Source organism: Microtus pennsylvanicus, chromosome 2 (genome assembly GCF_037038515.1).
Source record: "Microtus pennsylvanicus isolate mMicPen1 chromosome 2, mMicPen1.hap1, whole genome shotgun sequence".
In the NCBI taxonomy this organism is placed as follows: Eukaryota; Metazoa; Chordata; class Mammalia; order Rodentia; family Cricetidae; genus Microtus; species Microtus pennsylvanicus.
In genome coordinates, this window is record NC_134580.1 from 83,422,489 (window position 1) to 83,446,854 (window position 24,366).

The window sequence follows — 24,366 nt, forward strand, 5'->3', positions numbered from 1 at the left end:
CATGCCAACGCTATGTTGGAAACATACCTTCTGTGCCCAGGGTCAATATCGGAATGGAATATGGCTGCTTCCTGCTCTCCTCTGCTTGTAAAACAAATCTCATGATTTTCCTGCCACGGGCATCTCTCATATGAGCTACATAAAATAAGTCTGATAGGTTGCTTTTGTTGTCAAATAAACATTTTTAAACTTTCAGAAGTGGTACATTTGACCCCGGAGAGTAACTTCCATTACTTGGCATTACTGAGTCTAATACCAGGTACAAATGTTAAGGATATTGCTTTTAATAGGATAATCACCAGAAGTAAATACGTTAGCGTAACTTAGATGCTCATTTTCACCCAATGTAACAGTGCTTTATTCTTAAATGAAGTGGCATGTTAGCTTTAATTCTTGTCAGTTTACTGCCTGCTCAAAACCAAGACAGCAGGCTTATCCACGTAAGTGTGTCTTATCTGGGCACTGAACAGTAACACTGCTTTTTAGATAGGGAGTAAGGCACTAAATGGTGGTGAAATAAACAGGTATGATGAGTTACTTTTTTAGAATCCTGCGATTGTTTAGAATGACACCATTAAATTTTCTTCACAAACAAGGCAGCTTGTTGGCAACAAAAAGAAACAAAAGGTCATGATGAACCTAATACATTCACTGTCTCAGCTAAACCACTTGAAATGCCATCAAACTTAAGAAAGCTGCACTAGGGTGTGGAAGGATTAAAGGCACCAAAGGAGAATTCCACTTCCAGTTCTGAGAGCTAGGAAAGCTGTGTGTAACACTGCATACCGTCTTATTAATCAATTTGTGTATGTATGTGCATGCATGGGGACAGGACTTGCAGAAGTTGGTTCTCTTCTTCCACAGTATGGGTCTTGGGAATCAAACTGTTCGTTAGGCTTGGCAGCAAGTGCCTTTACCCAATTGGGCACCGAAATTATCAGTAGTTAAGTTTTTGTTTGTGTTTTTTCAGAACAAGGTCTTAGTTTGTAGCTCTGGCCTTCTAGGAGCATACAATGTAGAACAGGCTGGCCTCGAGCTCACAGAGAGCCACCTGCCTTGCTTCTGCCTCCCAAGTGCTGGTATGAAAGATATGCGCTACTACACCCGGCAGTAGCTGATTTTTACTTTGACAAATCAGTATAAATCAAGTGCTAGTTTGGTAAGAAATTTATTTTACGAAATATGAAATTAGTGCAGTGTTTCACACAGTCCCATTTATAAAGCTAAACTAATTCTAGCACCGAATGAATATTCCAAGTAACACTAAGGCAAAACAAAAATGGCTACCTCAAGACAGAATCTACAATGGAAATGACATGTACCAACACAGGGTATACTGAAAACAATGAAGTATGGATAGAAAAATTAAAACCACATTTTCTCTGTGAAAAATACAACTATTAGTAAAATAAAATGTACAATTGAAAATTTTCCAAAGGAAAAAAACACACTATAAACAAAAATACTTTTCTTTATAACAGGGAAAATAGTACGTCACTTTTTTTTCCATCATTACAATTGAGCTTGACACAAAAAGCAGTCACAGGATTGCACAGTTCCACACCCAGTTTCCTGGACATGGTAAAGGACTCGATAGAGCAGAGCGCAGCTTCTCAGTTTCATGTTTTAAACTCAAGACATTCCCATATAGAATGTCACACCATACCAGATCCGTTTACAAAATGTACAATACTTTCCACACCGTGGCCAGTCACGAATGATATCTGCCACCTCTTTCATCCTGACACCAGTCATGGGGAGTCAGGTCACTTTAATGTCATTTCTCTAGCAATAAAAGTATACTTAGTGCATGCTTTATCATTTTGTCAAAAGACATTTCTGAAAATGAAAACTCAGTCACCCCACAGTTGAAAATATAGAAAAATCATTCATTTAGGATAAAATGACTGGCTTCCGTGGCAGCACCACTGTCCTCAGCAAGGTCCTGGTCAAAGTTCTCCCATGGTATTGGGTATGTCTGCAAGACACCACTGCTGGAGATGTGATTATCTGTGACACTGTGACAGTTCATTAGTGCTATAAAAATGGTGGGATGTTGTGGAAGTGTTAGGAACATTTCTGTTGCACATGATTTAGAAGTTCTCCAAATTTTTCAAATAGGTCCTCCACCCACTTTACATTTTTCATACAAAGTTGAACAATCTCTTCCTGTCCTAAATCTTCATTTTTTTTCTGAACAGACGATATCTAAAATAAAGAAATAATTTGTTGCATTAGTTTACACAAGATCACTTTTCTTTAGACTTAGAAGCATTCTCTCTCTCTCTCTCTCTCTCTCTCTCTCTCTCTCTCTCTCTCTCTGGTTTTTTGAGAGAGGGCTCCTCAGAGTAACATCTGTGGCTGTCCCGGAACCTGTTTTGTATATCAGGTTGGTCTCCAACTCCTCTGCCTCCCGACACCATCTGGTGACTTACTTTCTAATAAGGCTTTACTAATACACTGGAAGCTACTCACTTTTTAAATTTATTTCTTTATGTATTTATCTGTTTATTTAGTTTTTTTAAAACAGGGTTTCTCTGTAGCTTTGGAGCCTGTTCTAGAACTCGCTTTGTAATCAGGCTTGTCTTGAACTCACAGAGATTTACCTATCTCTGCTTCCCAACTGCTGGGATTAAAAAAGGTGTGTGCCACCAGCCTAAATTTATTTATTTTTATTTTATGTACATTGGTATTCTGCCTACATGCAAGTTTATGTGAAGGAGTAAAATTCCTGAGACCAGGAGTTACAGACAGGTGTGAGCTGGGACTCAAACCTGGGTCCTCTGGAAAAGCAGCCAGTGCTCTTAATTCTGAGCTGAGCCATCTCTCCAGTCCCAGTCCTTATTATTATTATTATTATTATTTTTAAAGTGACACAGCATTACCATGTACTCTTAGCGGACCCAGATGAGAAATACTGTTTTATATAAACTGATATTTTGCCTGTGTGATATTTTACCTACAAGAGGGTGTCAGATTTCTTGGAGCCACCATATGGGTGCTAAGAATTGAACCCAGGTTCTCTGGTAGATCAGACAGTGCTCTAAACTTCTGAGCTGTCTCCAGCCACCCCTGCCCCCAAAGAACAAATACTGATGTCAACTCCATCTAGATGACCATAAAAACAGTCAGGATAGCTCGTATCACCACCTTTGCTTTCTCCTTTAGACTTAGGACCATCTGGCTATATGAGGCCCAACACACCAGGGACAGCTCTGTACTAATTAACCCTGGTAATTAGAAAACTCAGTACTATGAGACTGGAGAGGGCTCAGCAGTTAGGAGCAGTTGCTGTTTTTGAAGACCTGGGTTTGGTTCCCAAACATCCACATGGCGGCTCCCAACCGTCTGAATTCTAGTTCAAGAGGATCCTCTTCTGACATCTGAAGACACATCACAAACATGGTGCACATACATACATACATACAAAATAAAATTAAGTCTTAAAAAAATGAAAAATAAAAAAATAGTACTGGTTAAGATAGTGTGACTGAGATAGGCAGTGGTGTCACACACCTTTAATCTCAGCACTCAGGAGGCAGAGGGAGATGGATCTCTTTGAGAGTTTAAGGTCAGCCTGGTTTACAGAGTGAGTTCCAGGATAGCCAGGGATACACAGAGAAACCCTGTCTTGAGGGAAAAAATAAAAATCTGCTGATGTCACATATAGCTTTTCCATCTCAAATTTATAACACTAAAAAAGTTATAATTCTAATCTTTCCTCCTTCCTTTCTTGTTTTTTTATTTGGGGGTGGGGGTGGGGGTGGGGCTGATCATCCTGGTTGCTGGAACTAAAGGACCATGCTACCATGCCCGGCTCAAAACACCATGTATTATAAAATTGTAATCAAATGCTACCAGCTTACAAAAACTGCCAGTTTTTATCTTTTTCTGGAGACAGGGTTTCTTTGTGTAATAGCCCTAGCTGTCTTGGAACTAGCTCTTGAAGGCCATGCTGGCCTTGAACTCACAGAGATCTGCCTGCCTCTGCCTCCTGAGTGCTGGGGTTAAAGGGGTGTGCCACCACCACCCAGCGCCAGTTTTATCTTAATGAGTGAGGAGGGTTTGATATATCTGGGCATTACTTACAAAACAATCTAGGCTGGGCTGAAGAGATGGCTCAGTGGTTAAGAGCATTGCCTGCTCTTCCAAAGGTCCTGAGTTCAATTCCCAGCAACCACATGGTGGCTCACAACCATCTGTAATGAGGTCTGGTACACGCAGACAGAATATTGTATACATAATAAATATATTTTTTTAATTTTTTAAATTTATTATGTATATAATATTCTGTCTGTGTGTATGTCTGCAGGCCAGAAGAGGGCACCAGACCTCATTACAGATGGTTGTGAGCCACCATGTGGTTGCTGGGAATTGAACTCAGGACCTTTGGAAGAGCAGGCAATGCTCTTAACCACTGAGCCATCTCTCCAGCCCCTATTTTTTTAAAAAAAGAATCTAGGTAAGTAAGTGCACATACATTTTGTACTTCTTTTTAAAGCATCCATACACAGTGTAGTTAGTCTTTTTCCTTTTCCTCTTTCCTTCTTTCCCTTCCTCCCTCCTTTCTTTGTTTTTTTGAGACAGGGTTTCTCTGTGGTTTTGGAGCCTTTCCTGGAACTAGCGCCTGTAAACCAGGTTGGACTCGAACTCATGGAGATCCGCCTGCCTCTGCCTCCCGATGGGATTAAAGGCGTGCGCCACCACTGCCCGTCTTAGAGTCTCTTTTAAGAAAATTCAGGTGCCAGGCAGTGGTGATACACGCCTTTAATCCTAGCACTCAGGAAGCACAGGCATGCAGATCTTTGTGAGCTCGAGGCCAGCATGGTCTATAGAGTGAGTTCCAGAACAGCCAGGGCCAAGGGAGAAACTTTGTGTTGGAAAAAAAAAAGAAAAAAAACACACACCCTAAAAACAGAAAATCCATGAAAACATGTTATTTCATTTTAAATAAATAAAACGAAATTACCTCATTCTTACATATTAGATAAACATGGTATTTATAATGATGGAGTGAATGATATAATGAATATAATTGTATTTTCTCTGGATCAACAGCAAACTCCTAAAAAAGAAAGAAGTTTACAGGTACTTTTCATGTTGAATGACAACCTGGAAATTGTCTTATATGGCTAGGTATGAGACTGTATGAATATACATAGAAGTTTAAATATGAATTATATTTTAATTCACCCTTTATCAGGTTATGAGTATATGTTATTTGAAAAACTAGTACTATAGAAAAATTCGAATAGAAACATGTAAGATAACAAAGCCGCCTTTTTTTGAGATAGGATCTCACTCTGTAGCTATGGCTAATCTGAGACTCAGATACACCTGCCTCTGTCTCCCTAGCAGTGGGATATTCTTAAAACTGGGCCCATAAGGCTGAGGTTGGCCTTGAACCCCTGATCCTCCTGCCACCTGCCTCCCAAAGTATAGCATGTAATTGTTACCAGAATTACCAGTCTAAATGCAGAGTAAAAGATTTCTATTATGGCTTCAGAGATAAATGTGGCTGGTGGTATGTTACATAGTCTTCCAGGCTCTTCCTCTAGGCTAGGCTTAAATATTTAAGTAACATTAATTTTCTGACAATAATGGAATCACCAAACACAAATTAACCCACACACAAAGCACACAGCAGTTCCAGCAATTTTATCAACCTATAACTTAGAAAACTTTAGGTTTATTATAGGTATATCATTCTATACTTATCCCCTAAATAAAAATTATTTGAAAGCATGGATTTTTGACTAGCTTTTGACTATGATGCCCCTAGTTCTTTAGATCTACTTTATTATTTTTGATTATGTATATAGTTGTGACTGAGACACCTCTCTAGTCCCCTAGTACTTAGAACTGTATTTGTCACAGTACAAATACACAAAGTGCTTGCTGTAGTTGTCTGAGAGACAATCAATGGGTCTATCTCTTCTTTGCATAAAGTAAATAATTTTAAACCAAGCACCATGCATATGATTTTAATCCTAGTACTCCAGAAGCAAAGTCTGAAGTAAAGCCTAGTTTATATAGCAAGTTCCAGAATGGCATAGTGGGACCTCATCTCAAAACAAAACAAACAAAAAAGAAAAGAAAGAAAAGAAAAAAACAGGAAGTACTAAATATCACAGTTTTGTTTCTGAGACAGGGAGGGTATCTCTATATCACCCTGGCTATTCAAGAACTTACAGAGATCCCACTGCCTCTCTCTGGGATTAAAGGTATATGACACCACATCCAGTCTTATAAACTACTTTGCAATAAGTACATACTTTTTGCGTTTGTGAATGAATTTCTACAAGAAATACCTTCCTTTTTTTGGAGACAGGGTCTCAAATAACCCAGGCTACCCTTGAAAGTGCAGTGTAGCCGAGGCTGTCCTCAAACTCCTGATCTTCTGCTTCCACTTACCAAGTGCTGGGATTCAGGTACGCAGTACCAGGCCTGAATTACTAATTATAGTTTTTGATGTGAAATGGTTATACTGCTAAATTATTTTCTAAAAAGTTTGTAATTACTTATACAGGAGAGATAAACAGATGTCATTTTAGTGACTGTACAGACATATTAATATTCAATCTTATGGGGCTGGAGAGATGGCTCAAAGGTTAAGAGCACTGACTGCTCTTCCAGAGGTCCTAAGTTCAAGTCCCAGCAGCGGCATGGTCGCTCACAACCATCTATAAGAAATCTGTATACATAATAAATAAAATCTTTAAAAAAAATTCAATCTTATAATAAAGTATGTATATACACACACCAAAACATGTATTTCCAAACTATATACAAGTAACTTTGAACAGGTAAAAAATGATAAATTTTCTTGTTCATCATTCCACAATGCATACATACTTTAAATATATTACACATAAATATTTTTAACCAAGTAAAAATAGTTTTAAAACTATATGCAAACATATAAACTTAAACATCGGATGATTTCCCTTATTAGTCTATTTTATAAATTCTGTGAACACTCACTGTTGCCAGGCACAGTTCAAGGCACACAAAGGAGAAGTAAGAGTGTCCCTTCCTCTGAACATAGCTGCTTATTCCATCCCAAAATGACACTTCATGATAGCACACCTGCTTGTTTCCATGGTGCCATGGGAACTGTATTAACTGGAAAAGGTTATTCATTAAGCAATATATACTTACCTGTGCAGACTTAGTGGTTGCTTTAGAAGTCCTTAGAGTTTTCTTATTATAAGTTTTGCCATTCATTTTTATTTTAGAAATAGCAGATCCTCCACTTTTTGCTTTAGAGTCTCGAGTAATAATTGTTAGTTCAGGAAAACTTTCCAATGCATTCTTTAAAATAATGAAGGAAAATAACTGACATCAGAAGAAAAATAATTGGAGTTTCTAGTCATTCAAAATTTATATACACAGCTTTTTTGGCGCGAGGCATTGGGAGTTGGGTCCCAGTCCTCCCGGCGCCCGGGCAGGCTCCACTGCCTTTGTTTCTGTGGCCTGCCTGCACCAAGGAGGGTAGGCGCTTTGTTTGCTAGCTGCCCAACCAGCACGGAGGCCTGATCTCTCGGCCCCAGGAGAACCAGCGTTGGGGTGAGTTTCTGGCCCGCAGCGCCAGCCAGGGACGGGGATCTCGGGGGTCCCCTGGCCTCCTGTCTTTCTTGGGCTCTCTGCAGGACCTCTATTCCCTGGTTACTGCCTCTTTCTTCCTGGCCCACCCAGCTTCCGTCCAGAGCCCTCCCCACTTGGGCCCCCCCCCCCCCTCTTTTGGCGCGAGGCATTGGGAGTTGGGTCCCAGTCCTCCCGGCGCCCGGGCGGGCTCCACTGCCTTTGTTTCTGTGGCCTGCCTGCACCAAGGAGGGTAGGCGCTTTGTTTGCGAGCTGCCCATCCAGCACGGAGGCCTGATCTCTCCGCCCCAGGAGAACCAGCGTTGGGGTGAGTTTCTGGCCCACGGCGCCAGCCAGGGACGGGGATCTCGGGGGTCCCTTGGCCTCCTCTCTTTCTTGGGCTCTCTGCAGGACCTCTATTCCCGGGTTACTGCCTCTTTCTTCCTGGCCCACCCAGCTTCCGTCCAGAGCCCTCCCCACTTGGCCCCCCCCCCCCCCCCCCGCCCTCTTTTGGCCCGAGGCATTGGGAGCTGGGTCCCAGTCCTCCCGGCGCCCGGGCGGGCTCCACTGCCTTTGTTTCTGTGGCCTGCCTGCACCAAGGAGGGTAGGCGCTTTGTTTGCGAGCTGCCCAACCAGCACGGAGGCCTGATCTCTCGGCCCCAGGAGAACCAGCGTTGGGGTGAGTTTCTGGCCCGCAGCGCCAGCCAGGGACGGGGATCTCGGGGGTCCCCTGGCCTCCTGTCTTTCTTGGGCTCTCTGCAGGACCTCTATTCCCTGGTTACTGCCTCTTTCTTCCTGGCCCACCCAGCTTCCGTCCAGAGCCCTCCCCACTTGGGCCCCCGCCCTCTTTTGGCGCGAGGCATTGGGAGTTGGGTCCCAGTCCTCCCGGCGCCCGGGCGGGCTCCACTGCCTTTGTTTCTGTGGCCTGCCTGCACCAAGGAGAGTAGGCGCTTTGTTTGCGAGCTGCCCAACCAGCACGGAGGCCTGATCTCTCGGCCCAGGAGAACCAGCGTTGGGGAGAACCAGCATTGGGGAGAACCAGCGTTGGGACGAGCCAGGGTTGGGCACGGAGACCTGATCCCTTGGTGCCAGGAGAGCCAACATTGGTGAGGCCGCGTTGGGTAGGCAAGGAGACCTGATCTGGTAAAAGAAGACCCATAAGGGAGTATTTGGAAGAAGAGATGGGCAGACACCAAGGCAAGAATTCGCCCAACAAACTGAAAAGCAACATGAAGCCACCAGAATCCAGCGACCTCACAAGGGAAGGTCATGAACACCTTAATCAAGAAGGAGAAAAGTTTGACTTCATGAAAGTGATTGACGCCCTTAAACAGCATGTAAAAAACGCCCTTATAGAAATGGATGAGAAATATAACAGAAAGTTTGAAGAATTGAATAAATCAGTGAATGATACCCTAGAAAACCAAGGAAAAACAATCAAACAGATAATGGAAACAGTTCAAGACTTGAAAACTGAAATAGAGGCAAAGAAGAAAACACAAACAGAGGGCCGGCTGGACATGGAAAATCTAGGTAAACGAATAGAGACTACAGAAACAAGCATAACCAGCAGAATACAAGAGATAGAAGAAAGACTCTCAGATTCTGAAGATACCATAGAGAAAATAAACACACTGATCAAAGAAAACAGCAAGTCCAACAAACTCTCATCACAAAACATTCAGGAAATATGGGACACAATAAAAAGACCAAACCTAAGAATAATAGGAGTAGAAGAAGGAGAAGAAGTGCAGCTCAATGGTCCAGAAAATATATTTAATAAAATTATAGAAGAAAACTTTCCCAACCTAAAGAAAGATATACCTATGAAGGTGCAAGAAGCATACAGAACACCGAATAGGCTGGATCAAAAAAAAACATCCCCTCGCCATATAATTATCAAAACACAAAGCATTCAGAATAAGGAAAAAATATTAAGAGCGGCAAAGGAAAAAGGCCAAATTACTTACAAAGGTAAACCTATCAGACTTACACCTGACTTTTCCATGGAAACCATGAAAGCCAGAAGGTCCTGGATAGATGTACTGCAGAAACTGAGAGACCATGGATGCAAGCCCAGATTACTATACCCAGACAAGCTTTCGTTCACTATAAATGGAGAAAATAAAATTTTCCAGGATAAAAACAAATTCAAACAATATGCAGCCACAAATCCAGCCTTACAGAAAGTAATAGAAGGAAAATCACTAACCAAGGAATCCAATAATGACCACAATAACTCAGACATCTAGAGACCCTTCATCAACACAAACACTACGACTAAAAAAAAATGACCGGAGTTAACAACCACTGGTCATTAATATCACTTAATGTCAATGGTCTCAACTCACCTATAAAAAGGCACAGGCTAAGAGATTGGATAAGAAAACAGGATCCAACATTCTGCTGTTTACAAGAAACACACCTCAACCACAAAGACAGGCACCTACTCAGAGTAAAGGGTTGGGAAAAGGCCTATCAAGCAAATGGACCTAAGAAACAAGCAGGTGTGGCCATACTAATCTCTAACAAAGTTGACTTCAAACTTAAATCAATCAGAAGAGATGGAGAGGGGCATTTTATATTCATAACAGGAACAGTTCATCAGGATGAAGTCTCAATCCTGAACATCTATGCCCCTAATATAAAAGCACCCACGTACATAAAAGAAACATTGCTAAAATTCAAGGCAGCCATCAAACCGCACACACTAATAGTAGGAGATTTCAACACTCCTCTCTCACCAATGGACAGGTCAATCAGACAGAAACCTAACAGAGAAATAAGACAACTAATGGAGGTAATGAAACAAATGGACTTAACAGACATCTATAGAACATTCCACCCAAATAGGAAAGAATACACCTTCTTCTCTGCAGCTCATGGAACCTTCTCGAAAATCGACCACATAGTCGGTAACAAAGCAAACATCCACAGTTACAAAAAAGTATTACTAACCACCTGTGTCTTATCAGATCACCATGGATTAAAGTTAGAATTCAACAACAAGGCTACCCCCGGAAAGCCCACAAAGTCATGGAAACTGAACAGCCAACTACTGAACCACACCTGGATTAAGGAAGAAATAAAGAAAGAAATTAAAGTATTCCTGGAATTAAATGAAAATAAAGAAACAACATACTCAAACTTATGGGACACTATGAAAGCAGTCCTAAGAGGAAAGTTCATAGCACTAAGTGCCCACTTAAAGAAAACAGAGAAAGCTCACATTGGAGACTTAACAGCCCACCTGAAAGCTCTAGAAAAAAAAGAAGCAGACTCACCTAGGAGGAGTAGGAGACTGGAAATAATCAAACTGAGGGCTGAAATCAATAAAATAGAAACACAGAGAACAATCCAAAGAATCAATGAAACAAAAAGCTGGTTCCTGGAGAAAATCAACAAGATTGACAAACCCCTATCCAAACTAATCAAACGGCAGAGAGAGAATTTGCAAATTAATAAGATCAGAAATGAAAAGGGGGACATAACCACAGACACAGAGGAAATTCAGAGAATCATTAGATCTTACTACAAAAGCCTGTATGCCACAAAACTGGAAAATGTAAAGGAAATGGATACTTTCTTAGATAAATATCATTTACCAAAGTTAAATCAGGACCAGGTGAACAATCTAAATAGACCTGTTAGTCGCGAAGAATTAGAAGAGGTTATCAAAAACCTCCCTACCAAAAAAAGCCCAGGACCAGATGGTTTCAATGCGGAATTCTACCAGAACTTCCAAGAAGACCTAATACCTATACTCCTTAATGTATTTCACAATATAGAAACAGAAGGGTCATTACCAAATTCCTTTTATGAAGCTACAGTTACTCTGATACCAAAACCACACAAAGACTCAACCAGGAAAGAGAATTACAGGCCGATCTCACTCATGAATATCGATGCAAAAATCCTCAACAAAATACTGGCAAACCGAATCCAAGAACACATCCGAAAAATTGTCCATTATGATCAAGTAGGCTTCATTCCTGAGATGCAGGGCTGGTTCAACATACGAAAATCTATCAATGTAATCCAGCATATAAATAAACTGAAAGAAAAAAACCATATGATCATTTCATTAGATGCTGAAAAAGCATTCGACAAAATTCAACATCCATTTATGTTAAAAGTCTTGGAGAGATTAGGGATACAAGGGTCATACCTAAATATAATAAAAGCTATATACAGCAAGCCGACAGCTAACATCAAATTAAATGGAGAGAAACTCAAAGCCATCCCGCTTAACTCAGGAACACGACAAGGCTGTCCACTTTCGCCATACCTCTTCAATATAGTGCTGGAAGTTCTAGCAATAGCAATAAGACAGCATAATGGGATCAAGGGGATTCGAATTGGAAAGGAAGAAGTTAAACTTTCGTTATTCGCAGATGATATGATAGTGTACATAAGCGACCCCAAAAACTCCACCAAAGAACTTTTACAGCTGATAAACAGCTTTAGTAATGTGGCAGGATACAAGATCAACTCCAAAAAATCAGTCGCCCTCTTATACACAAAGGATATGGAAGCAGAGAGGGAAATCAGAGAAGCTTCTCCATTCACGATAGCCACAAACAGCATAAAATATCTTGGGGTAAATCTAACCAAGGAAGTGAAAGATCTATTTGACAAGAACTTTAAGGCATTGAAGAAAGAAATTGATGAGGATACCAAAAAATGGATGGACATCCCTTGCTCTTGGATTGGGAGGATCAACATAGTTAAAATGGCAATTCTACCTAAGGCAATTTATAGATTCAATGCAATCCCCATCAAGATCCCATCAAAATTCTTCACAGATCTGGAGAGGACAATAATCAACTTTATATGGAAAAACAAAAAACCCAGGATAGCCAAAACAATCCTATACAATAAAGGATCTTCTGGAGGCATTACCATCCCTGACTTCAAACTCTATTACAGAGCTACAGTAATGAAAACAGGGTGGTACTGGCATAAAAACAGAGAAGTCGACCAATGGAATCGTATAGAAGACCCGGACTTTATCCCACAAACCTATGAACACCTCATTTTCGATAAAGGAGCTAAAAGTATACAATGGAAGAAAGAAAGCATCTTCAACAAATGGTGCTGGCACAACTGGATGTCAACCTGTAGAAGAATGAAAATAGACCCCTATCTATCACCGTGCACAAAACTCAAGTCCAAATGGATTAAAGACCTCATTATCAGCCCGAAAACACTGAACCTGATAGAAGAGAAAGTGGGAAATACCCTACAACAGATGGGCACAGGTGATCGCTTCTTAGGTATAACCCCAGAAGCACAGGCATTAAGGGCAACATTGAATAAATGGGACCTACTAAAACTGAGAAGCTTCTGTAAAGCAAAGGACACTGTCACTAAGACACAAAGGCAACCTACTGACTGGGAGAAGATCTTCACCAACCCCGCAACAGACAAAGGTCTGATCTCCAAAATATATAGAGAACTCAAGAAACTAGACTTTAAAATGCTAATTAACCCAATTAAAAAATGGGGCACTGAACTGAACAGAGAATTCTCAACAGAAGAACTTCAAATGGCCAAAAGATACTTAAGGTCGTGCTCAACTTCCTTAGCAATCAGGGAAATGCAAATCAAAACAACTTTGAGATACCATCTTACACCTGTCAGAATGGCTAAAGTCAAAAACACCAAGGATAGCCTTTGCTGGAGAGGCTGTGGAGGAAGGGGTACCCTCATCCATTGCTGGTGGGAATGCAATCTTGTGCAACCACTGTGGAAGTCAGTGTTTCGGTTTCTCAGGAAATTCGGGATCAACCTACCCCTGGACCCAGCAATACCACTCTTGGGAATTTACCCAAGAGATGCTCTATCATATGTCAAAAGCATTTGTTCAACTATGTTCATAGCAGTATTATTTGTAATAGCCAGAACCTGGAAACAACCTAGATGCCCTTCAATGGAAGAATGGATGAAGAAAGTATGGAATATATACACACTAGAGTACTACGCTGCGGTAAAAAACAATGACTTCTCGAATTTTGCATGCAAATGGATGGAAATAGAAAACACTATCCTGAGTGAGGTATCCCAGACCCAAAAAGAAGAACATGGGATGTACTCACTCATAATTGGTTTCTAGCCATAAATAGGGGTCACAGAATCTACAATTGGCGAACCTAAAGAAGCTAAGTAAGAAGGTGAACACAAGGAAAAACATATCGTTATCCTCTTGGATAAGGGAAGTAGACAAAATTGCCGGGGAGAAAAGTGGGATCTTGGGGGTGGGGTGGGAAGGGGGTAAGGGGAGATGGGGAGAGAAAAGGTAGAAGGGAAGGAGGGGGGACTTGGGGAAATAGGAGGATCGGGATAAAGGAAGGTTGGATAGGGGAGCACGGAACCACAATTCTTAGTTAAGGGACCCACTTTAGGGTGGGCAGGAGAATTGACCCCAGAGGGGCTCCCAGGTGCCCAAGCTGAGGTCCCCAGTTAGTTCCTTGGGCAGCTGAGGATAGGGAACCTGAAATGACCCCATCCTAGCGCAATGCTGACGAATATCTTGCATATCATCTTAGAACTTTCATCTGGTGATGGATGGAGATAGAGACAGAGACCGAGACCCACACTGGAGCACTGGACTGAGCTCCCAAGGTCCCAATGAGGAGCAGAAGGAGTGAGAACATGAGCAAAGAAGTCGGGACCGCGAGGGGTGCACCCACCCACTGAGACAGTGGAGCTGATCTACTGGGAGCTCACCAAGGCCAGCTGGACTATTACCAAAAAAAGCATGGGATAAAACTGAACTCTCTGATCATGACGAACAATGAGGGCTGATGAGACGCCAAGGACAATGGCACGCAGTTTTGATCCTACGCAATCTGCTGGCTTGGTGGGTGCCTAGCCAGTTTGGATGTTCACCTTCCTAGATATGGACGGAGGGGGGAGGACCTAGGACTTACCACAGGGCAGGGAACCCTGACTGCTCTTTGGACTGGAGAGGGAGGGGGAGAGGAGTGGGGAGAAGGGGAGAGGGGTGGGAGGAGGGGGAGAAGAGTGGGAGGAGGGGGAGGGAAAGGGGAGGCTGGGAGGAGGTGGAAATTTGTTTTTTTTTTCCTTTATTCTTTTATCAATAAAAAAATAATCAAAAAAAAAATTATATACACATACATGGATTCTTTGAACCTTCTCCCAAACAATAAAGATTCTGTCTCCCCACTCTTTGAATCTGGGCTAATTATATGGCCTGATTTTTTGAGCAACAGCACACCATGCTGAGGGAACTCCTGATTTATTACTAGCAATGCTGATTGTGAAATAGGGGAAATAGGAATATATTTCTTTTTTTAAAAAAATACTTATTTATTTATTATGTATACAATAGTCTGTCTGTGTATATGCCTGCAGGCCAGAAGAGGGCACCAGACCCAGTTACAGATGGTTGTGAGCCACCATGTAGTTGCTGGGAATTGAACTCAGGACCTTTGGAAGAGCAGGCAATGCTCTTACCCTCTGAGCCATCTCTCTAGCCCAGGAATATATTTCTTACAATACCGTCTCCACCCTGACTAAAAACCCTGAACCAGAGCCAAACCATGTACCAGGAAGTCATCAGATTCTAAATGACGATAAGGACAAAAGACAGTAAGAAGACTGCTGTGTTTCATGCTGCACTCGTCTGGCTTTCTCTGACTGGACAGAAAGCACTTGCAAGAAAAGATCCTAAAGCAGAGTGTGACGGTGTTCTGACCACAGAGAGGGTGCTGCCACTGATGATACAGTGGCCACATGGCAGAACCATTCCTCTTCTAGTCTTTAAACCCACCGACTTTTATGTTCTTACCTGCTTGGTAAGTAATTGTGACCTGAAAAGCTAAATGCAATAACAGAATGATCCCTGTTTACAAATGTGGTGACTTTGATCATAGTTTTCCTAACATTAGATTTAGCTGGCAGCAGCTTGAATTATTCATTACTATATAACCTTATTATGCAGTAAGGGTTAAAAGTGCTGCTGTTAGATTGTGGGTCAGAATGTAATTTAACTTTCACTGTTCTCTTCCAGACCTCCAGCTTCCACAAATAGGTATTATGAACCTGAAAAGAGTACATCTTTCCTTTCTTTGTGGGCTGTATAGATACTGAACCTGGAACCTCATGTGTTGTAGGTAAGCATTCTACAACTCACTGAAATATATATATTTATTATTTCTCTAGCTCTGTATTACGTATTTCTTTTGTTTAGATTATTTTTTTCGTTTTTGTTTGAGGCATAATGTTATTATGCAGGCCAACCTGACATGGAATTCAAGGTCATCCTCTTGCCTCAACCTTAAGAATGCTGAACTTATAAATATATACAATTACCATCAACGGAAAACAACAATAAACTTTGCCCATGTTGACATAATCAAATAGTTCCAGATGTTACATATTAAAAAGGAAGTCTGTAAAGTTTTCTTGACTCAATAGCTTTTATGATAAATTTTCTGAATTCAGAGTATCTTTCAATTCTGTATTTCACGTAACAAAAATATCAACTTATGTCATTAAGATACATTAACAGTAAAAACTAGAATTCCTCATTTTCCTGCCTCTGCTTTCCAAGTGTTGGGATTATAGTTATATTATCACACACCCAGTTAATCTTTAATTATAGATAAAATGTGTAAGTTTAAAACTATCTTAAAATTAGTTTCAAGGTTTATTTTACTATTTTATGGTGGTATTTTTCCTGACTGTATATATATGAATAGTGTGTGTGGCAGAAGAGGGTACTGGAGTCACAGGTGGCTGTGAGTCACCATGTGGGCTCTGTAAAGGCAGCACATGACGTTATGTGCAGAGCGACCTCTCCAGCCCACAATGTGAAAGCTTTTACAGGTTGTAAGACTACATGCACATTTTGCAGGAAGATCATGCACGCAAAACACCCACCCATATACAGAAAATAAAAATATATCTTTGAAAAAAAAAGAAAAAGATATAAAAGGAATATAAGACTTGAATATGGATTTGAAGAGAATTACTTTTGGGAATCATGAAAAAAATTTTACAGGAGGAACATAACATGTAAATGATGAAAAAAACAAATTTAGAGATAAAACACAAAAAGGTTAACAACATGCTAAACAAGCTCATAACCAATAAACAACTTTTGTTACATTTAGAAAGACAATTACAGTGGTTCTGGGAGGGAGTATAGAGCAGTGGCAAAGCACTTGCCTAGCATGCAGGAAGTCCTAGGTTCAATTGTCAGCTCTAGCAAAACACAAAATAAAACAAAACAAAAACAGTGCTCAAAAAATAAAATTACACAATGACTTTAATGCATTTTTCTTTCTCCTTGCTTGGGGCTGACTACTACAGAGGTCTGCTCACACATCACAGGTGGAAGTACCTTGAATGGCTGATCCAAATGAAGATTTACGAGAAGTCTTTTGCGATTATCGTTCAGCATGCCATCTATTTTTTTCATATGTGGTAAAAGTAGCTCATCTGAAATAACAATTTATTTCAATAGGAAAAACTATCAACATAAATATTTCCTAATACCCATTTTTTCCCCCTTAACCCATTGGTAGGTTAGAAGACATTAAATTCATTGGCTTATGTAAAATACAGCTTTTAAGAAATAGGCATTTGCCGGGCACTGGTGGCACACACCTTTAATCCCAGCACTCGGAAAGCAGAGGCAAGAGGGTCTCTGTGAGTTTAAGGCCAGCCTGGTCTATAGAGCTAATTCCAGATAGCCAGGGCTAACGAGAGGTCAGCCTACACAGCGGATTTTATCACAGCAAACGAGAAAGCAGCAATTCTTCACAGCGATGGATATGGTGGTATGGAATATGCTATACAGACCAGGGTACCTTTATCTACCTACTTCAGCCTCTCAAGTGCTGGGATTAAATGTGTACATCATCATGCCTGGCACCTTGGCTTAAGGAAAACAAAAGGATGCCACTACAAAGCTAATCAATTTCTCTAAACCTCATTTATTATCTAGCAATAATACTAAAAAATACAAACATTTTAAAATTCTATAAAACACTGAATATGAACAAGATTTGTTTTTCTGGCTAGTACTAACTAGACATGGGGCCAAGGCCTTGCACACACTAGTTAGGTAAGTGCCTTACAATCCCACTTAGAGATTTCCTTAGTTTATTTGTCAAACTATAACTCTAGCTGGTCTGAACTTATTACCTAGACAAGGTTGGCCTAGAACTCACAGAGATCCACCTGCCTCTGACTCCTGAGTGCTGTGATTACAGATGTGCACCACCACACCTAGCTGAGATATTCTTAATTCACTGCAATTGGGGCAAAGATGAAGGAGGGGAAGAAAAATTAGTGTAACCTATTGTCAGAAGTAAGTCAAAATGGGCATGCTAGAAAAGGTGATGGCTCACACCTTTAACCCTGTCTCAACCTCCCCTTAAAAAACAAAAGGGGGGGGGGCTGGAGAAATGGCTCAGAGGTTAAGAGCACTGACTGCTCTTCCAGAGGTCCTGAGTTCAATTCCCAGCAACCACATGGTGGCTCACAACCACCTATAATGAAATCTGGTGCCCTCTTCTGGCCTGCAGGCATACATGCAGGCAGAACACTGTCTACATAATAAATAAATTTAAAAAAAACAAACAAACAAAAGGGTGAGGGAGTAAAAACACAATGGTAATAAATTTTTTTATATTGTATTAAATACCTGAGGTTATTAGACTGTTAATTTCCCAGTATAGTACTGGCATATATTAAACAAGGCATACCTAAATAATGTACAAATAAGTAACAGGCAAGCACTAGGGTAAGAAATGTCAAGCGTGGTAGCATACACAGTACTTATTAGCACGTGGGAGACAAAGGCAGTTGGATTTCGGTGAGTTCAAGGCCAATCTGTTCTATGAAGCGAGTTTCAGGACTCTCAGGACTGTTTCATAGAGAAACCCTGTCTCAAAAATCAAACAAAATAAATAAATAAATAAAATGGAAAAAAACCAACACCAAACCCAGGAATAAATAACAAAATAAAATAGACACCAGTGAGAAAATTCATTTAAACAAAACCAATTTGAGTGTGCTCCTTAGTAGGCGTACCATTGCTCTTCTCTAGGGCTTGCATCGTGTCTGGATCCAGAGCAATGCTAACAAGCAGCTCCATGTAGCTCTTGAAAGTTTCCTTCATTGCTCTTGTGTTTAGAAAACGAGTGGCAAAGGGAGCTGGAGGATCAAATTCTAGGACAAATTAGAAAGAGATAAGACACTAAATTTTTGCTTCCTGACAATTTTAATATTATTTTTCCTTATAACAGTAGCCTATCTATAAACAAGACTGAAGACAAAATTTCTTCCTACTTAAATCTTCCTGATTCTTTCTTTAGAGACAACCCAGGCAGAGCTGGGGAGATGCCTCAGTCAGTAAAGTGCTAGTATGAAGATCTGAATTCAGATCCTCAGTTATCCACACTAAAAAACCAAGTGGGAGCCGGGCAATGGTTACGTCTTTAATCCTAGCACTTGGGAGGCAGACGCAGACATATTTCTGAGTTCAAGGCCAGTCTGATCTACAAAGCAAACTGCAAGACAGTCAGGGCTGTTACTCAGAGAAACCCTGTCTTGAAAAAACAAAAAACAAGCAAACAAACAAAAGTTAAGCTTGACAGCACATACTTTTATTTTCCCTTCGAGACAGGGTTTCTCTGTAGCTTTGTAGCCAATCCTGGAACTTGCTCTTACAGAATAGGCTGGCCTCAAACTCAGAAATCTGTCTACATCCTGAATGCTGGGATGGTGTAGACAGGAGGATCCTTAGAGGTTGTTGGTCAGCCAGTTTTTCCCAAACACCACACTCCAGGTTCAATGAAAAATCCTGTCTCAAAAAGTAAGGTGCCAGCCAGGCGGTGGTGGCGCACGCCTTTAATCCCAGCACTCAGGAGGCAGAGACAGGCGGATCTCTGTGAGTTCGAGGCCAGCCTGGTCTATAAGAGCTAGTTCCAGGACAGGAACCAAAAAAGCTATGGAGGGGGCTGGAGAGATGGCTCAGTGGTTAAGAGCATTGCCTGCTCTTCCAAAGGTCCTGAGTTCAACTCCCAGCAACCACATGGTGGCTCACAACCATCAGTAATGGGGTCTGGTGCCCTCTTCTGGCCTGCAGGCATACACACCAACAGAATATTGTATACATAATAAATAATAAAAACAAAAAAAAAACAAAAAAGCTATGGAGAAACCCTGTTTCGAAAAATCCAAAAAAAAAAAAAAAAAGTAAGGTACCAAGGAACATAGGAAGGCAACAGCCACCAGTCTCTGGCCTACACATTAGTACAGAAACAGATAGAAATATCCCAGATGAATAGTTGTGGCAGTACCTGCACTTAGGTGAGGCAGAGTGAACAAGGAGTTCAAGGTCTAGCAACTTACCAAGTTTAAGGCTAGCCTAGTTCCCACATAAGAGCAAATTACTGTAGAGCTTGTTTTGTTCCGTTGATGCAGGGTTTTGCATCCAGCAGTCTTCAAAAGCATTAACCTCCCTAGTGCTGATCTTATAGGTGTGCATCACCAGGCCAGCACTGCAAAGCTTGTACTACAGAACAAAGCCTAGACTGGTAGCTCTCTCAAGCAGAACTTTGCTGGTAGTAGAGTTAAGAATGGTATTAAAGCTTACACATATACAAAGCTTCCCAGGGGATCGTGGGGCCTGGCATCTAACACACAGGCCAGTTGAGAGCCATTTTCTCTTCTGACATCCCACAGACACCTTAAACACCTGCTGCTACCTTATAGCTGTAGTCTCAATGATTTCTCTATGTCTAGTAAAGTAGGCAAGAGTAGCATAGTGAAGGGAGGCAGAGACAGGAAGAGAGCTATAAATTCAAGGCCAACCTGGTCTGCATAAGTTCCAGGCCAGCTAAGGCTACATACTGAATCTTGATAAACCAAACAGCTGGACAGTGGTGGCACATGCCTTTAATCCCAGCACTCTGGGAGAGGGAGAAAGGAGAGGCAGGCAGATCTCTGTGAATTCAAAGTCAGCCTGGTCCACGGAGGTAATTTAAGAACAGCAAGGTCGCCGGGCGGAGGTGGTGCATGCCTTTAATCCCAGCACTCGGGAGGCAGAGACAGGCGGATCTCTGTGAGTTCAAGACCAGCCCGGTCTACAAGAGCTAGTTCCAGGACAGGCTCCAAAACCACAGAGAAACCCTGTCTCGAAAAACCAAAAAAAAAAATAAAAAATAAAAAAAAAAATAAGAACAGCAAGGTCTACACAGTGAAACATTTTCTTGAAAAACCAAAACCAAACAAAATACCAAACAAAACGAAACACTTAATATTAAGACACCCATGAACAAACATATTCCTTTTTTTTTCTACACGTAAAAAATTATTACAGAATTCTAATGGCATGTATTTAAATTTTTTTTTAATGTTGTGGGAACTCCTTCAGCCAATAGCCTTTAAGATACCAGCCCACTTGGGCATGGTCTCTTATCCTATAAAGCGCTGCTGTAAGGCTTGCGGTTGCTCTCGCTTCTGGCTGCTAGACTCTGTTCCTGTTCCCCATTCATGTAGAGGACTGTGATTTAGGACAATGATCTGTAAGTCTCCCCTAAATAAATAACCCTTTATTATACTTAATTCTGAACTAGTGTAAGATTATTTTGTAACGTCCATCATCATGTGGTACCTGAACATAGGGACCAATCCACACTTTTGGGGATCCGTTCGCCACCACATGGCGCATTGGGCACTGACTCTCATGCCTGTAGCTCAAGCCGGACCTTGGACGCAGCAGGCTGCTGCTCAGTACTCCCTGGATCGCAACCCACACACTGCCACTTGCGATCCCTGCAGTGCATGCAATTTGCAACATGTACTGATGATGGAAAGGTTTTCTCTTTTTCCTGGGCCCCAACTCTCAGAATCGTTTGATCACCTACATCACCACTCTTAGTTTGTTTAACAAAGCATATTTTTCAGTACCTAAGTAAGCAACACGTGGTGTTTGCTCCGCCACAGGGCTGCAACTGCGACACCTGCTGGCCGACAACGATTATTATACCTACTCCAATTTATTATAACTGCCTTACAATAGGTAAGATCTGAAAAAACTACAAAAAAGTGACTGATAATATCCAGAGACTCGATAATTATTTTGCTTATAGTATGGAAGGTATTCTGCAAGGCTTATACGATTTTCCTTCTACATCCCTTTATTTGATTCTAGGAATTAGCTTTCTTTTCAATATTATCTCATTAAAAAATGGCTCAACACTACGGAGAGGGATAGCATCAATTTGACAAAATTATCTGAAAGAATTTGTGCTATCAGGGCTGGAGAGATGGCTCAGCAGTTAAGAGCACTCACTGCTCTTCTGGAGGTTCTGAGTTCAATTCCCAGCAACCACATGGTGGCTCAAAACCACGTATAATGAGATCTGGTGCCCTCTTCTGGCCTACAGGCAGGATACTGTATGTATAAATAAATAAATCTTAAAAAAGAAAGGAGGCGGGAAGACATTTGAAGAAAAAAAAAGAATTGTGCTATTGAATCTAACTATCAAAATCTGTTGAAAAGTTATGATATGTCCAAGGATGAGACATTATCTTTATTGGACAAGTTTCATACCTTGGAATCCTCAGTGATAACATTAGAATAGAACACTGGACAGGAGAGTTAGACATCAAAAAAGGCAGTAGTAAAAAGACTTGAAAAGACTGAGGAATTTAGTGAAATTGATGAGCTAGGACAGAAGGTACAAGGACAGGATTTAGCCTCATCAGTACGTGCCAGACCCCAGGATGACTTACACAGAGTTAACTGCATATCTGGTAATTTCCTCGGAAAGACCATCTGGCACAAAGTATCCTAAGGTAGTCAAAGAATATGCATGGGAACCAATACTTATGAACAATCTAAAAGAAATAAAGCAAGCAATAGTTTGTTATGGGCTACAGAAAATTAGAACACAAAAGGCACAAATAAGGACAGACTGACTGCGGATTCTTAATGACTTTCAAAGATTATTAGGAGACATTTCCAGTCTACAACCAGCTGTTGGTTAACACCTGATCTAATAGTTCATTTAAAAACCTTAGATGCTGATAAAGACTTAAATAGTCCCAGGGAATTAATAGCTGAAGTGGAAAAAGAATGGATGGTCACTGAAGAGAAATTCCAGGAAGCACATGTAGATGGAGTGAATCCAAATCTTAGTTGTATCCTAGTCATACTGCCGCCTGGAATTCCCAACCAGGAATTTTAATGCTGAGGGAAGATATTATTTTAGAATGGATCTTATTATCAAAGAAACCAAGAAAAAATTAAAAACTTATGTGGAAAAAGTCTCTTAATTAATTATAAAAGGAATATTGAGACTTCATCAACTAGCAGAGATAGACCCAGCAGGGATTATAGCTCCTTTTATTGCTGATGAAATTAAAAAATTATGTGAAGATAATAAACCTTGGCAAAGAGCTTGTGCTAATTTTTGGGGGGAGAAATTAATAGCAATTATTCCAAAAGTGATAGAATTAACCTTATAAAGAGTACTTGCATTCTTCACCGAATTGCATGTGATGCACCAATAACTGGAGCTTGTACATTTTATAATGATGTAAATAAATCAGGAAAGGCAGGTTACAAATCAGAAAATATAAGTAAGGTAGAACAATGGTGCTAAGGGATTTTAAAGAATCTCTTAATATAGTTACTGATTCACAATATGCAGAAAGAGTTGTCTTACTTACTGAAACCACTGAATTTTACCAATTGATACAGAATTTACTTCATTATTCATACAGGTTCAAAATAATATCAGGAATACCCTCTGTCCCATATATATAACACACATCTGATCCCATACAGGTCTGCCAGGTCCTCTAGTACAAAATAATGCAGAAATGGATCGATTATTGATTGGAAGTGTGCTGAAGGCCTAAAAATTTCTTAAGAAACATCATGTCAATAGCAAAGGATTAAAGAAGGAGTTTTTTATTACATGGCAACAAGTTAAGGACATTATAAAGAGATCTCCTATTTGCTCTTTCTATAACCAAACATCATTACAAGCAGGGAGTAACCCAAAGGGTACTCAAAGGAATAAGATCTGGCAGATGGATGTGTTCCACTTTACAGAATTTGGAAAATTAAAATATGTACACCATACCATTGGCACTTATTCAGGTTTTCAATGGGCAACTGCCTTGAGCTCAGAAAAGGCTGATTCAATAATCATGCATTTATTAGAAGTTATGACTATCATGAGTATACCTGTACAAATAAAGATAGACAATGGTCCAGCATATGTGTCTAAGAAAATGAAAAGGTTTTTTTTTTTGCTTATTATAATATAAAGCATATTACAGGTATACCAAACAATCCTACAGGTCAGTCAGTAATAGGGAGATCAAATCGAACTATAAAGGATATGCTGAACAAACGGAAAGCGGTGGAAAATACTCCCAGAAATAGATTACATAATGAGACCTTATCTCAAAAACCAACACCAAAACCAAAAGAAAATCCTAAAAACTGACAGTATTAGTCAATGATAAAATTAAGTTCATTACAAGTAAAATTTAGAATTCTAGAAAACTTGTACCCACTATTGTAAGCTGGACAGCTTCACAATATTTAAAGGCCTTACTGATATCAGTAGTGAAATTAATGATTTATTTTTCAACAGATTATTGAACACAATACCTCATGAGTGCCATGCAAATGCTCTTCTAATCTCTGAATGTTATTTTGTAAATATTCTAAAATATAAGACCTAAAACCTCAGAACTCTAAGAAAACATAAGAGGTTTTAG

The 24,366-nt window shown here is 40.5% G+C and overlaps 1 protein-coding gene across 3 annotated transcripts in view; it reads right to left on the reverse strand.

The window, feature by feature from the left end:
* Nucleotides 1-1,152: 1,152 nt before the first annotated feature.
* Qser1 (glutamine and serine rich 1) overlaps nucleotides 1,153-24,366 on the reverse strand; it is a 70,616-nt gene continuing 47,402 nt past the window's right edge. The window contains exons 8-12 of one of the 3 annotated variants that reach the window (XM_075961609.1): nucleotides 18,652-18,789; nucleotides 16,955-17,052; nucleotides 7,162-7,314; nucleotides 4,970-5,065; nucleotides 1,153-2,208 (exon numbers count right to left, since the gene is read on the reverse strand). In XM_075961609.1, coding sequence (XP_075817724.1) covers nucleotides 2,068-2,208; nucleotides 4,970-5,065; nucleotides 7,162-7,314; nucleotides 16,955-17,052; nucleotides 18,652-18,789 — 626 coding nt within the window. In that variant the 3' untranslated portion in view covers nucleotides 1,153-2,067. Of the gene's footprint in view, nucleotides 2,209-4,969; nucleotides 5,066-7,161; nucleotides 7,315-16,954; nucleotides 17,053-18,651; nucleotides 18,790-24,366 lie in introns of those variants that run through there. The other 2 variants (XM_075961610.1, XR_012909685.1) reach the window with 2 other exon arrangements.